The sequence below is a fragment of the Oryza sativa genome, chromosome 3, assembly GCF_034140825.1.
Source record: "Oryza sativa Japonica Group chromosome 3, ASM3414082v1".
In the NCBI taxonomy this organism is placed as follows: Eukaryota; Viridiplantae; Streptophyta; class Magnoliopsida; order Poales; family Poaceae; genus Oryza; species Oryza sativa.
The window spans coordinates 19,030,398-19,045,929 of record NC_089037.1 but is presented as its reverse complement, the minus strand read 5'-3'; the positions used below and the strand labels follow the sequence as shown (position 1 = coordinate 19,045,929).

Genomic DNA, 15,532 nt, shown 5'->3' with positions numbered 1-15,532 from the left:
TCTTCTGATTGTTTGCCTGGGTATGAATATTGCCTTGTGATTTTCACGTTGCTACGTAGAAGATCTGAAAGGATTCGATCCATCTTTTTCCTTGTGTCTTACTAAAAGAAATTAGCATGCAGTATGCGAAATGTTAAGTTTGCTTATTGCTTCCTGTTTAAAGGAAGTCGACTTGTATGTGTGACTTTTGTGTTACTAACTTACTATGCTTAAAAACCAAAATGATCTTTCTGGCTTAGGCTTAGGCTGAATTGCAGAGCTCTAGCACATGAGGTAGCTGGCAGAGCTCATGTCCGAATTAAGAGCGTTAGGTTGATTTAGGTCGTAAAAAGGGGAAGAGAATAACAATTCAACGAACACCTTTGTGTTTCCTTAAGTTTAATTTATGGGTGGTACAATAATGGAAAAAAATGAGTGCAATTGTTAACTGGTCCTATACCAAGTGAATTTTCTGCAACCATATGTTACGTGAACGCAAAATCTAAATCGGGAGGCATCTCGTCTTTGACCTATCACACTACACTAGATTAAGAAGCGACGCCGACCATATGTGAGAGAACTACTACTGTATGTCTACAGACAAGCTGAAGAACTATTTTGCTACAGGTCATGCATGTCTTTTTTTTCTCAACTTACAGAATTTTCTCTTACAATACTTATCCAATTTATGATCCGATTGCATTGTTGTATTCGTTGCAATAAAATATTTTTAATAAGATCTCACATAATTATATTCTGATAAAAATATATATGTGTATTAAATTACTTTTGTCACATATGTAAATATCACTTTTAGATTTGACTAAATTACTTCTTAGATATTTATTAAAAAAATTCAATAAAACCTAAAAGTAATTTACATAAATCATAAAAGCAACTTGTCATGACATTATTCAGAGTGCCAAATTAAAAGCGGGTCGGCTGCTGTATTTTTCTTTTGTTCAAAGCATAGGAATGTTGAGCCTTCAAATTTAAATTAGAAATACAGTGCCGTGATTCTTTGATATATATATAGCCCGAGTTCATATTGCGGCCATAGCTACAACTTATTTTCATTTGACATTCAGCTGCTGTGATGCTGCATGGGTGTATATGTAGATTTCTGCACTCTTGGGCTGTTGGCCTTAGAAGGCAGAGAGCAAGAGAAGTAGAGGTGTGTGTGAGGGATTAATTCCTAGGGCAGTTCTCTTGCTTTTCTCCTTTTCATATGCTCAAGGTAAAGTGATCTGGACATGCTAAGGCCAACAAGTATCAATTTCTATTTTCCTTTTTCCTTAGTAGCTCGAACCATAGGATTGGGAGGCACATGGACTTTCCAGGCCATGAAGCACCTCGCGTAATGTTAGGTTCAAGTGCATGTGCTGCAGGCTAGCTATAGGCAGCAATACAAGGCTAAATCAGAAAGAGCCACGAGAGGATCAGAGGCATGCTCCTCCTGTACTTGCTGTGTTGGTACAACTATGATCTTAATAGCTTTTGTACAACTGGATTGATCATGACGTCTTTTGTATACGAAGATCTGTAAAATCTCTCGATCACTTATTTATGGGATCATGTATGCCTCTCGCTACATAGTACAATTGTAGCAAAGGCCAAGATTCTATTCCATTATCTAAGAAACATTGTACAACTGTACAAGAAGAAAACAAATTGAAAACGGTAGTGCTGTTTTGATGTTTCTAATTGCCAGTGCTAATTATGAACTTGAGAATTATAAGCATCTCTACGTGTGTATCATTGTCTTCCATTCTTTTTTTCCCCATAAAAAAACATGAAAAGAATATCTGGCATTCATTACATAAAATAGAGAGCACATGCGCTATAATTATTCCTCTTAACCTGGGTAGTAGGTAAATAGCGTTAATACCACCAGGCCATTTGCCCATTTACCTTTTTCTTTTCTCTCGTGAGCTTTCAGCTGCTAGGATCAAAAACATTTGCCCATTTTTGCCCACTTGCCCACTATATATATTCAGCTGCTAGGATAAAAAACATGAGAGATACACTGAATGGCATCAAACAAATAATTAATAAGGCCTAATTTGCTGCCCATTTACCATTCGTGATTGAATCAATGCCGCTTATATATGGATTCCTTCCTTGAGATTAGCTGAATTATTGTGGGATTGGGAGGCACCAGGATGTTCACTGCTTAGGGTACCGGCTTGAGGCCGAAGCGGCAACAGATATGTTTCATGTTGAGCTGCTCTGCTGGGATATGAAAGATAGGTCTATTCAGCTGTGTGTGACCGTCCTGGCTTGTGTTGAGCTCGGATGTGCTCAGCCTGGCCAGATCTAGTGTTTTGGTGAGCTGTGAGTACCTTTCTAGCAATCTATGCCGCACCACGCGATATGTTTGTGCATGCGCCTTCACTACTCCGTGCCAATTTACTATTTTATAGTTCGTGTATAAATTAGAATAACCTATATTATCACATGTGTAGTTTTAGGCCTTGTTCGGTTAATCACTCTCCGACATAACTGAGGGGATTTAGATGGGATTAACTGAGGGGAGTTTTTCAATCCTTTTCTCATAAAGATTAACTGAATAATTAAGCCATAAGGAGAAAGGGTCGTAAATCAATTTGCATTGGCCTCCAATTTGCTCTACCATAGATGCAGAGATAAGCGGGGGATGATAAATTGCCCTATGTACTATAGTAGCTAGGGGTTAAAACTCCAAGGCTAAGCTATTTAATCATTTATAGGATTTGAGGTGTTTATACTTCACATGAAGAAACTATAACTCGTACGCGAGAGAGATATTCATGTAAATTCTTAAGAGAATCATGGCTCCGGCTGCCTGGTAATAAGACTAAAGTTATAGAACTGGCAGATAATGTGATCTTATGATATGCTGTTTTTGAACCCTGTATTAGCTTTGATTTTTTTTATTTTTTGAACTTTTTTATTTTTTAATTTTAATAATAAACTCATCTGAATTTTTTGGCCACACCAGCCTGCCTGACATAACAAAACAACACTGACACGCTACATAGTGCGGACGTGACAGTTTTATCTTGTCACACTAACCAAGGTGAGTATTATGATCATTCATTTACCTTGGCTCGTATCTACTGAGCATAACCATCATCACTAGCTCATTTTTGGATGTGGATTGAACTTTGACTACGTATTTCGCTCACCAAAACACCATGCATACGTACTCGGGGTGTAACCTACCCCCTCCATCCCAAAAAGAGTCTAATCCTAGCTACAAACCTGGATACATGCGTGTTCAAATTCGTAGCTAGAGTTTGTCTTTTTAGGGGACAGAGTAGTAGCTCATTTCAGAATTCCTGCATCATCTATGCAACTTACACTCATTCTGTTGCAAAACAAAGCTGCCGAGCTACAGGCTGCCAAAGACAACTACTCTATCTATCTCATTTTAAGTATAATTATGAGTTTTTTTTTCAACGTTTGACCATCCGTCTTATTTGATTTTTTATGATTAGTATTTTTTATTGTTTGTGTGACTTATTTTTTTAATTTTTTCGTAAGTTTTCCAAATAAGACGAAAGGTTAAACGTTGAACACAGAAACTCTCACAACTATACTTAAAATGGGACGAAAGGAGTAACATAGCATGAATTGTGTCAATCATTTAGTATGCTAGGCATCCTCGCCCAGTTGTTGAATCCATGAGCTGATCGATCCACGGCAAAGGGAAATCGTCCTTTGGACATGCTTTGTTCAGGTCCGTGAAATCTACACACATGCGTCATTTGCCGTTTGACTTCCGCACCAGTACTGGGTTCGCCAGCCACTCTGGGTGGTCGATCTCTTGAATAACCCCAGCCCTGAGTAGTTTTTGGACTACGGCTTTTGCTGCCTATTGACGATCGGCGGACATCTTACGCAACTTCTGCTTTCTTGGCTTGGCATCCGGCTTGACTGCCAGGTGATGCATGATGAGGTCTGCCGAAACACCCCCCCACTTCATCGGAGCTCCAGGCGAAAATATCAATGTTCTTTTTGAGCACCGCTAGGATGCCCTCAGCTTCTTGTTCGCCCATGCCGTCCCCCAGTGATACGAGCTTTGCGGGGTCGGCATGGTCAATCTGCACTTTTACTATTTTGTCATGCGGGGTTGGCTTTGGCACGTGTTTCGGCCGGCTGTGCAATTCGGCTTCGACATTGTGCACAGCCCTGTTGATTATGGCTAGATCGCCTTTTGACGCGGCCGAAGACTGAAGCCCCTTAACCACTATCACTCCCGCTGGGCCGGGCATCTTGAGCTTGAGATAGTTGTGGTGGGAAATGGCTTCGAACTTGTTCAGGGTCGCACGGCCGAGGATGGCATTGTAGTTGTACGGGATGTCAACGACGTCGAACAGTACTTGCTCTTCGCGTCTGTTTTCTCCCGAGCCGAAAGCTATCAGCAAAAGTGCTTGGCCAAGAACTTGAACTGCCTCTCCGCCGAACCCCCGGATCGACGCTGGTGCTGGTGTAAGAGCTTGGGTTGGCAACCCCATCTTAGCATATGCTTCGACGAAGATAACGTCGGCCGAACTCCCTCCATCGACCAGGATTCGCCAGACTTCAAAGCCGGCTATCTCAGCTGAGATTACCAGCGGATCTTGATGCGGGAACATGACTCCTTCGGCGTCTTCCGGCCCGAAAGAGATCAGCTGGTTCACATACTGTGGCGCCCTCTTACCCGCCGAAGTGATGCTGTGGACCGCTCGGATGTGCATCTTTTTCTGCCTTTTGGATAATTGGCCTGGCGGGTCAGCCCTCGTAATCACTTGGATTACCCTTCGCTGCGCGTCTTGACGTTGTTCGACCGGGGGTGTTTGTTCTTGGGCTGCTTCGCGAGGTGCTTCTATAGTTGTTCCTTGCTGTGATCTAGTATCTTGCGCGTTGCCACGTTGCCTGATGTTTTGGCATTGCTCTGTGGTATGCGAAGAGCGTCCGTGAAAGGCACAGTAAAGGTCTTTTCGAACCTTTTTACGAACCGGCTGTTGATGGTTGCTCGCTTGCTGGGCGTCGAACTCCTTGCGGAGGGCTTGCACTTCTTCGACGGCCATCACAGCCTTGCCCGCGCGGTCGGTTCTGAACTTTCTCCAGGTCATGGGAGCTTGACCTTGCCTTGGCGGCTGTCCTTGGATCGCCGTTTAAGGCTGGCGAACCGCGAGGGGAGGTGGTTCAGCAACTTTAACTTGTGCTTGAGCTTGAGCAGCGGCAATAGAAGCTTTATCGTACTCAGTTTGTATGGCTTGCCGTCGCTTGGAATCCTCTTCGCTCTTTGCGAAACCGTCAATGATGCGAACCAAGTGCTCGAGTGTTTGTGGTTCCTTGTTGGCGATTTTCCTTGTGAGTTCGCCTTCGAGCAGACCAGCCGAAGCAGCATTTATGACTGATGCCTCGGTTATGTCTTCAACTTGGCACCGGGCTTGCGAGAAGCGACGCATGTATTCTCTTATCGACTCTCCCGGCCTTTGGCGAATGCCGAGCAGATGTTGCTGCGTCTTCGGCTCCTCGTAAGTGCCTCGAAAGTTAAGAACAAAAACATCGCGCAATTGCTCCCATGAGTAAATGCTATTGGCTGGCAAATTGAAATACCAAGAACGGGCAATGCCGTCAAGAGCGAGATGAATTACCTTTGCCTTGGTATTTTCGTCACCATGAGCCGCTTCAATCGCGGACTCGTAGATGGATAGGAACTCCTTCGGGTCAGTTTCGCCCGAGTAGCGTGGGACGGGAAGGAATTTGAACTGGGGCGGAATTGGGCGATTCTTGATTCCCCCACTCAGCGGCAGACCCTTTTCGCCTCCCGCTCTGCCTGCGGTGCCTTGCTGTGGGTACGGCGTGGCGAAAGGTGAAATTACGGCTTGCGCATGATTTTGAGCCATGGCGTTTGGCTGCCTAGCTCCGACTGGTGATGCTTGCTGAGCCGCCATGGATGGGTCGAAAACTAGCTGCGACCACGTCATGGCGACCTGGGATGGTGCTTGGCTTGTTCCGAAGCCTGGTGTTGGTGCTTGCGACCGAACGGTTTGCGCCTGAGCGGTATTGGTAAAGTCGCACTGAGGTACCTGACTCCACGGCGAAGTCCCCAGATTCGGCTGGTTCGGCGGCAACCAACTGAGCGCACCTTGACTTGAATTCCCCTCTGGACGAGTTGAGGGAGCTGTATTCGAAATGTTGTGGGGCTGATTGATTTGCTGGAGGAAAGCTTGGAATTGTGCCTGCAGAGCCGAAGCCCCTTCTGCTACGGCTTGCGACAGCTGGCCAAGTGGCTGAGGCTGTACTTGGGTCGCGGCTTGGGGCACTGCTGCCACTGTCGGCTGTCCGACAAAGTACATTGGTGCCTGCAAGACTTGCGGCGGAGCGGGCTTGGGCTGCACTTGCGGATAGACTTGAGGTGGGACAAAACCTGCCGAATACTGGAGGATCGGTGCCGAAGCAACCTTGGATCGCCTTGCCGCTTCGTACGCTTGTTGCTGTTCTTGCATTTGGCGAAGCATGTCTTGGAGTCATGCCATGTTTTGCCGCATGGCCTCCATATCGGCTTCGGCTTGTGTTTCAGGGTCGGAGTTGACTTGGACTTGCATGGCAGGGAGCGCAGCTTGGGCCGCTGCTGGCTGCGACGGAGCAGCTTGGGGGACCAGCAGCTGACTTGTCGAAAGGATCTCCGCCCTGGTCTGAAGTGCCCTCGCCACTGCGGTCGCCTTCGCCACGTCATTCACACTCGGCGCCTGCTCAGAGGTGGCACGGGCCGAAGGCAGCAGTGATGGTGCCGGCGCCGAAGCGGACGGTGCCAGCGCCGAAGGAGACGGTGCCGTCGCCAAAGCGGACGGTGCCCCTCCAACCTCGGCGACCGACGCCGAAGGCTCCGCTCCTTCTTCGGCGGCCATGCCCACTCCGGTGTCGCTTTCCTTTCGCCTTGTAACCTTCTCCTTCGCGACCTTCTTCGGTGGCATTCGCTCTCAGTGGTTTCGCTCGGAGGTCCCCACGGTCGGCGCCAGCTGTTGTCGAAACGACAACCGCATACGTCGAAAGACGTCGTTACTCAACAATGGTTGGGAAAGAAACGAAGTGTATTAAATTTTGAATTTTTCTTGGGATCCCCCATTACATGGCCCTAGGGGACTATTTATAGCCCCATTACAGGTTCTTACTACTAGGATTTAGGTTATACGGGGGAATTTACATGGTTGCCCTTATGAAAGGGACGTTTATAGGGTTACATAATGTCAAGAGGACTTATGGGCCCTTGATGGGCCGTCAGGCGACCGTCGGCCCTATAGCCCCTAAGCTTGATGGGCCGAAAAGGCTTCTTCGGCCTTTGCGGGGGCGAACTGGACATGGTGAAGCCGTCCTTCTTCGAGCTGGATGCCAGGGCGAACTGGACATGGCGAAGCCGTCCTTCTTCGCTGGATGCCAGGGCAAACTGGCTATGGCGAAGTCGTCCTTCTTCGGCAGGTACTCACGCGACCCTTCGCCTCGCATCATCCTTGGTTCATAGCCTTCGCCACGGGTTTCGGCAAATTTGGTCGAAGGGCCTCATGCCATCCGCCAACACAGTTCATCAGATTTTTATATGCCAATCAAAAACTAAAACCTGACAACCAAAGAATGTAGACTGAACAAAGTAAGGTTATCTCTATCTTGTAGCAAAAGGGGCAAAACAACATCTTAAACAGTAAACCAGAACTAGCTTGCCATAACACGCAACTGATGCTAAACAAATTTTCTAGATTAATTCAGTGGGATTAGTTTAATTCAATTATACATATCTAGTAGGAGTAGGAAAAAGCTCACTTACGCACTCACAAGTCTCCAACAAGCAGTTACCGACAAGGATAATGAACTACACGCTTCAGCAGGAAAACAGAAACCCGCTGAAGCTTCTTTTTAGGCATGTTGAAGCTAATGTCAATACTAACACGAAGATAGTGTGATGCGTCAATAAGTTACTAGTGACACAGTCAGTTGTAAACTACTAGAATGGCGAAGGCAACCTGTTTCACCAAGTCACATTCAAGGGTGTTCGTTGTCAACATACTTTACAGTTCATCCAATTTTTACATGCCAATTGAAGATTAGAACTGACAACTAAAGAATGTAGATCGGACAAAGTAAAGTTATACTCGTATTTATCTTGCTACTACAAAAGGAAAAGAAAAGGCATCTTAAATAGCCAAACAATCATACGCACATTCATCCTACATGGAGGGAAGGAACCAATTGAAGTTAAAACAACATGCATCCATCAAGCCAAGAAACTAGCATGACCCAACCTAAGTAGAGTGAATCAGGAAGACTATACACATAGATCAAAGAGAACGGATCTGGAGGGCATACCTGGATGTTCATGGCCTTCTTGTTGGTCTCAAGCTGGCTCCCTGCACAAGCACAGAAGGAACCACAGATCCATCAAAATCAACGCCTTCCAGGAAGAACAGGCATGGCAAGAAAGAACAGCAACAGGGAGAGATCGAGCGAGGGAGGGGGGGGGCAAGCGAACCCTTGGCGCCCTTGGCCTTCTCCATGTTGCGCTCGCGGGCCATCCTGGACTTCTGCCCGTTGCCGCCGCCCATCGTGGATGGATCCGGCGCTGGCGATGATGGTGTGAAAGAGGCGTGTGCTCCGCCCGGCGCCGGCCGCCCTCGCGCCCGCTGTGCTCGTCGGTTTGTGGTTCACGGCCTTGGGAGGATTGGGGGATGGCAGACCTCTAAAGGTGGGGGACGCGGAGTGAAAGAAATAGCGTTTTTAATGCGGGTGCGGATGCCTTGTTTTCGGGGTTGTCGAAGGAACTGGGCCGTCTATGGGTGTGTTTTTCACGTTAAAATTAGAAGTTTAGTTGAAATTGAAACGATATAATGAAAAAGTTAAAAGTTTATATGTGTAGGAAAGTTTTGATGTGTTGAAAAAGTTAAAAGTTTAAAGAAAAAGTTTAAACAAGGCATATCTTACTCCCTGTGAAAAAGATAAAGTAGGAGCATACACTGCTCTTTAATGAAAAAGAAGGGCCCCATCTTTTTTATCAAAAATTGCTGAAAATACGCCGTATGACGTATTAAAAAAATAATTTATGAGTAGAATTTTTATATATATGTTTGTAGGGATTTAAATACCAATGTTAAAAGATAAACTTTGAGAAAAATACTTTAAAATTAGGTTTTAAAATTATTCAAATTTTGGCAGCAACTGATTTTGTACAGTGAAGACGATGAGGGTCAAAGAGCAAATTAAATTTCACAACAATACAACTGCTTTGATCAAATTAATGCAAAATTAAATATTAGGGCACCTTTATAACGCAAGACTTTTATATACAATGATAGGAAAAATGTACGATTTGAGTGCCATATCACCTAAAATCCTATGGATAGAAAAAAATAAAAATTGCATGAATGATCTTTTAGATGAAGCATAAAAAAACGTAGGAGTTAGAAGAGAGATTGACACAGATGAATATTTCCAAGAGGTAAAACCTCATATTGAGAACCATTCTTTTTTTTTTTGGTTAAGGCAATCCTAAGAAATTTCAATAGAATTATTAGTGGTTGGATCTACCTCATGGACAGGAACAATTCCACCGGTCTGACCGGCCCAAGGCCCGATCTAACCGGTCATCAGAGGTGTGGTCTGACCGGCGAGAGAGCCACTGGTCAGACCGTGCAACTAGGCGGTCGGACATGCATGATGTCCGGGTAGATCGGCCGCAGCGCTAGAATCTTCACTCCCGGCATGTTGCATGGTCGCCCATCGATTTTGCTAATATGTGATGAATAGGAGCTTGGCTAGTACTCGCAACAGAAGTAGACGGCAAATTGATCGCATGAGAACCGAATTTGGAATTCATAAAAGATACAATCCTCTTATCAAAATAAGAAGTCATAGTATGCTCAAGCTTATTGTTAAAAGTAGCATTAACGATTTTATCTACGGAACTTGCTACAAGCTTTTGAATCGGAAGAATAATATCATCACCGCTTACCTCATGACAGTGACTTTTGGTGTAGAACCGGGCTTACCAACAACTCCTTGACGAGTATTGATGAAGCATCCCGCCAAAAGTGCCTCTTGTGTCGCCTTTAGATGTTGTTCAATCTCCCGTCTTTGCTCCTCATACAAATCCTCCAATGAGATGGGGAGGATATTGGTAGGATCATCTCCAGCTTGGTCATAATGTTGATGAAGATGTCCCCAGCGGAGTTATCAAAAATCGTGTTGGCAACTTCTTTTTGATAAGTAGACAAGCACGATCGGACACCTAAACGCCTTACGATGATTATAGAGTCACCAACCACTTGACCGGTCACATGCCGCCGGTCAAACCGACCCTCAAGCAACAGTCTGACCGGCCAACAAACGGTGGTCAGACCGGCCCTGTGCAGAAAACCCGTGATTTTTTCAAATCTTGACAATTTCTTTAATTTAAATCTACGTGCCAAATTTAAGTGTAACCAATCTACCAAAGCTTCATTCTAATCTAACATTAAAAGCAATTCAGAATTTCGTTTTTCTTCCATACACTCGACAGTTGAACGCTTGCGCGCCATAACCCACGCAGCCGAGAGCCCGAGATATTTACCTGGAGGCTGGCTGGCGCAGTAACCGGTAGTAACTATATTTGGCTTTGCCACATGCGCGCCATGCGCCGGCTCGCGCTCGACCGAGCCGGCAATGTGCCACGCCCCCGCCCGCCACGCGTTGGCAGCCTCTTCCGGACCAGACCATATGCCCACCCGCTTGCCACAGTCCACAGCCACACAAATCCGTCGCCCGTGTGCCACGGTGCCACCAGCGCCACGTAAAAGATGCAAGGCGCCTATGAGGCTACGAGACGAGCTGCCGCCCCCACCGGTAAACCGTGCAGGATAACACGTACGTGACCGGTAGTAATACACATATACACACCGGGCCACCGGCCGGTAGGGAGTTCTCGCGGTTTTGTCGTTCGATCGATCGATCGTGTCCATGCTGCTCCGGCTGAAGGCCGTCGCCGTCCATCCGGCGGCGCTCCTTGGGCGACCGCGCAGCCATGACGCACCCCAGCTCGTCGGTCGCACGGGCGCGTCGACGACGACGGCGAGGCGGAGGGCGGCGAGGAGCGCCGTGACGGTGACGATGGCGCTCAAGGAGGAGCCGGAAGGCAGCCGTAGCGGCTTCGCCGGCGGCGTTCCGAGCTGGGACCCCGGGCTGGAGATCCAAGTCCCTTTCGAGCAAAGACCGGTACTACTTCACTTGTATTCAGTTAACGGGATAACATAGTACTGTGCTTTTGCAATCGATTCAGTAGATTGCTGAGCATAGTACCTACTTCACTATATATCAGCAATCGATTAAGGATTACAACCTATAAGGATGAGCAGTGGATTAATTAGTAGATTGACCTGTTAATCCGGTGATGGTTGTGCAGGTGAACGAGTACTCCGCCCTCAAGGATAGCGTACTCTACTCGTGGGCAGAGCTGAGCCCGGGGTCATTCTTCCTGCGCCTAGGCAGCCTGTGGCTGATCACCTTCACGGTGCTCGCCGCGCCCATTGCAGCTGCAAGTTTCAGTCCAGGAAAGGTATGCCAACTCATCATCTTCAGATATGTACTTTCACCTTCAGAATAGAACCCCCCCCCCCCCCCTTTTTTTTTGACTGCAAGAATAGAACACAGTTGTAACAGAAAATAAAACATCCTACCAAAATGAGATCATTTGAGTCAAGATGATACTGTGACCGTGTATCTGTCCTTACAATTAATACTAGTAACTTGGAAATTTCGTCCTGCAGGATCCACTCAAATTCGTGCTAGCAGCTGGGATTGGAACTCTGCTCCTCGTCTCTTTGGTCGTTCTCCGGATTTATCTGGTAAGCTCGGCAAACGCTTTAAGAGAATCCTGGAACGTTAACTTGATGCCTAACTAATTGACAAATAGTACATATCCCAGGTTACCTCTCATCAGCTTAAAAATGAAACGAAAGCAGGAAATGGTCAAGAAATTTGAACAAACATTCCAGAAGGATTAATTAGTTTTCTGATCAGTGCTGATAACGTAACAGGGTTGGAGCTACGTTGGTGATAGGCTGTTGTCGGCGGTTGTGCCGTACGAAGAAACCGGATGGTACGACGGCCAAATGTGGGTCAAGCCACCAGAGGTAAATTACTAAAGGAAATTAAGCAAGGATTGGATTTGTTTAGAAAATATGGACCCTCTGCATTCTTTATCTGTACCTTCATGAAAACCTGCAACTGCAATGTTCACATTAGCACATCCCTTTCTCTTTTTATAAATTTTTCAGGTATTGGCTCGTGACAGGCTCTTGGGATCTTACAAGGTACTAGCAATCGTCTAGTTGTTGTTCAGCGTGATCTGGGAATGCCTCGCCAACAGTAAAAACTACATAAGCTGTAATTGATATCTAATGTTGAATTCTTCAGGTAAAGCCGGTGATTAACCTGCTGAAGCAGACGCTGGTGGGCACCGGCGCTCTGCTGGTCGGCGCGGTGTCGCTGTTCGCGTTCGCGGCCCCCGTCGAGGACTTCCTGCACTCCGTGAACGCACCACCATCCGCTGCCTCCTCCAAGCCCAGTCTCAGGTGCCTTCCCGCGCATTTCACTTATCGATCGTTTGCTGCGCCCATTTTCTCACCTACGACCTGCGCATGCAGAAGGGAGGAGCTGCTGCGTCTGCCCGTGGAGGTGAGGCAAGACGACGACCTCGCCGCTGCCGCCGCGGAGGCCGCCGACGGACGGCCGGTCTACTGCAGGGACCGCTACTACCGGGCGCTCGCCGGCGGGCAGTACTGCAAGTGGGACGACCTGCTCAACTGACAAAATACTTCTGTATTACCCAACGGATACGGTGTGCAGTGTGTCCTGAATCCTGATATATGCAGATTGGCATGCGAAGCCTCCGCAACTGTGTAATCGGAACGAAATTTTGTGACCATTGGTTGCGTTAATGGGACAGATAGATAAATGCTTAATTTATTGGATGCTTGATCGACGCAACATTTGCAAAAAAGAGAAAAAAAAAGCTGAAACATTACTAATTTGCTGAAACATTAACATGCACCTAAAAATGAAAAGCTATAATATAGAGCTACTACTAATCAACACACAAGGTTGATTCTTAACAATCTCCTCCTAAGCCTTGTTGTGCTCACTACTGATGTTGATGAGGCCGATCTTTGAGCACAGCTCATGGAACTTGGTCTTGCCCAGCGGCTTTGTCAGAATGTCGCCCAGCTGTTCCTCGCTCTTGATGAACTCCACATTGATCAGGCCATTTTCCGCAGCCTCCCAGACTAGATGATTCTTCACTTGAATGTGCTTACTCTGTCCATGGAGTAATGGATTTTTGGTCAAGGAAATGGAAGACCTGTTGTCCACCCTCAGCATCGGTGTTCTCAGTGCCGATCCCTGCACTTCTACCAGAAAACGAGCAAGCCACAATGCCTGACAAGCAGCATTTGCAACTGCGATGTTTCTACCTCACAGCTAGCTTGACTGTGCCCGCACCTTCTGCTTCATAGATTGCCAGGTGATTGGGCTGCTGCCGAGTAAGAAAATCACCCCTGTCGTGCTCTTCCTAGCATCGACATCACCAGCGTAATCGCTGTCACTGAACCCTCAGGTGCGCCTCCTTCTCAACCTTCCTGCTGAACCAAACTCCCCAATTTTTGCTTCCTGCCACGTAGCGCAGGATGTGCTTCACAACAGCGAGATGGTCCTCTCGTGGATCTTCCAAGAATCGGCTAACATACCCAACAGCAAAAGCGAGATCAGGACGGGTGTTAACCAGGTACCTCAGGCTCTCACCGATGCTTCTATATATCGTCGCGTCGACCGACGGCTCCGAGCTGAACTTGCTCAGCTTCAGCCGTGCCTCCATGGGCACTTGACATGGATTGCACCCTTCCATGCCGCTCTTCTCCGGGATCTTGGCAGCATCAACTCCTTGGCTGAGCGAAATTCCACTCGTGCTCTGCTTCACCTCAATGCCGAGGTAGTAGTGCAGTAGGCCGAGATCGCTCGTCTTGAATGCAGCAGCCATCTTCTTCTTGAACAGCCTGATGTCGTCGCAGTTGGAGCCGGTGATCACGAGGTCATCGACGTAGACCCCGACCACCAGTTGCGCGTTGCTGTTCCGCCTGACATAGACGACGTGCTCCGATGAACTCCTCTTGAAACCGAGCGACGGCAGCAGGACGTCTAGATTCACGTTCCAGGTGCGCGGTGCTTGATGCAGCTCGTACAACGCCATCCGCAGCTTGAGCACCTTGTGCTCCTTGCCGGTGATGACAAACCCGGCCTACTGCTCTACATTGACCTCTTCCTATAGGTCCCCATTGAGGAACGCCGACTTGACGTCCATTTTGGTGAATCTCCCACCCCTCGTGCACCGCGAGGGCGATGAGCATGCGCACCGAGTCCAGCCGTGCCACCAGAGCAAACAACTCGTCGTAGTCGATGCCTTGCCGTTGCGTGTATCCCTTCACCACGAGATGCACCTTGTGCTTGGACACCGGCCTTTGCTTGTCCCTCTTCTCCTTGAGCACCCATTTCAGCCCGATCGCATGGCGACCAGGTGGAAGATCAGCCAACGACCAAGTCTTGTTGTATTCAATCGCTTCCATTTCCGCCGTCATCGCCTCCCTCCATCTCGGGCTGCACTCTGCCTCGTCGAATGAGGCAGGCTCATTGGAGCTCACTGCGTACAGCTCCTCCACCACCAGTGCGCGAAGCTACGTGGCGAAGCTGGCCCGATGATGTCATTGATGCTGCGGAACCAGAGTGGGGCGTCGTTATCGTGGTCGGCATCCAAGTTGTCATCGTCGCTGCATGGTGGTGAGCCGGGTTCCAGCTCTGTGCCGCCATCCCCACTGAGATGTAGCAATTGCTCGCCTGATGCTGGCTCCTCGCCGCCAGCCCCACCGGAATGCGGCAACTTCTCCCTTGGCTCTGCAGTGGCACCATCAATCACTGAGGCTGTCAGGTCCATAGTGGAGTACTCCACCGTGAAGACGTCGTCACCACCGCCCGGCTCTCCATCATAATTAATTTGACTCCTGGTTTGGAATGGTACATTCCTGGTTTGGAGGTTTGATCTGTACGACCGGGGTTGATTGTTCAGGTTTGGTTGGGCCTGTGCAGCATTGGAGTACTATTTAGTGTTGATTCAAATTGATGATTAATTACTCTACTGTTTTACAATTCTTAAATGTTTGCTAAATGCTGCTTTTGCAAATGAGCCCTATATTATGCTATCCCTTTGTATCCTTGTGCACTTGCATATTTGCTGTGTGGCTTGCGGAGTATTCCATGTACTCACCTTACAATATTCAACTAAACCTCAGTTGAAGAAAAGTTGCGAAGAAGAAGACGTTTGGCTTATACCCCAGTTGAGCTGCCTGTGGGAGTGGAGCCTGAAGTTTCGCTAGATTTTCTTTTCCGCTGCAATTTTCTTCATAGTGAGGACTAAGTGCCTCTTCAGTAAGTATTTATCGCTTTAGTTATTTTGATGAATCAATATATTAAATTGTCAGTTTGTGTACCTCGGCTGATTCCTGGAGGAGGA

At 47.4% G+C, this 15,532-nt stretch overlaps 2 protein-coding genes across 4 annotated transcripts in view; one reads left to right on the top strand and one right to left on the bottom strand.

Annotated features, from left to right (window-relative positions):
• The window catches only part of LOC4333210 (uncharacterized protein At2g23090), a 43,545-nt gene extending 34,854 nt beyond the window's left edge, over positions 1-8,691 (bottom strand). For all 3 annotated transcript variants that reach the window (XM_015775718.3, XM_015775717.3, XM_015775716.3), the window contains exons 1-2: positions 8,477-8,691; positions 8,314-8,354 (exon numbers count right to left, since the gene is read on the bottom strand). In XM_015775718.3, the coding sequence (XP_015631204.1) occupies positions 8,314-8,354; positions 8,477-8,549 (114 nt within the window). In that variant the 5' untranslated portion in view covers positions 8,550-8,691. The remainder of the gene's footprint in view (positions 1-8,313; positions 8,355-8,476) is intronic.
• Positions 8,692-10,891: 2,200 nt separating this feature from the next.
• LOC4333209 (protein CONSERVED IN THE GREEN LINEAGE AND DIATOMS 27, chloroplastic) lies at positions 10,892-12,942 on the top strand. The gene is made up of 7 exons (XM_015773042.3): positions 10,892-11,190; positions 11,378-11,530; positions 11,742-11,819; positions 12,012-12,107; positions 12,252-12,287; positions 12,391-12,548; positions 12,621-12,942. Exons 1-7 carry the CDS (start codon positions 10,936-10,938, stop codon positions 12,781-12,783), a joined length of 939 nt encoding a protein of 312 aa, XP_015628528.1. The 5' UTR covers positions 10,892-10,935; the 3' UTR covers positions 12,784-12,942.
• Positions 12,943-15,532: the final 2,590 nt, after the last annotated feature.

Excerpts from the sequence above, each read along its gene's own strand:
- LOC4333209 (XM_015773042.3), top strand. The coding sequence starts at position 10,936 with ATGCTGCTCCGGCTGAAGGCCGTCGCCGTCCATCCGGCGGCGCTCCTT. Across the intron at positions 11,531-11,741 it reads CAAGTTTCAGTCCAGGAAAG|GATCCACTCAAATTCGTGCT; the intron begins GTATGCCAACTC and ends TTCGTCCTGCAG. Across the intron at positions 12,108-12,251 it reads TGTGGGTCAAGCCACCAGAG|GTATTGGCTCGTGACAGGCT; the intron begins GTAAATTACTAA and ends TAAATTTTTCAG.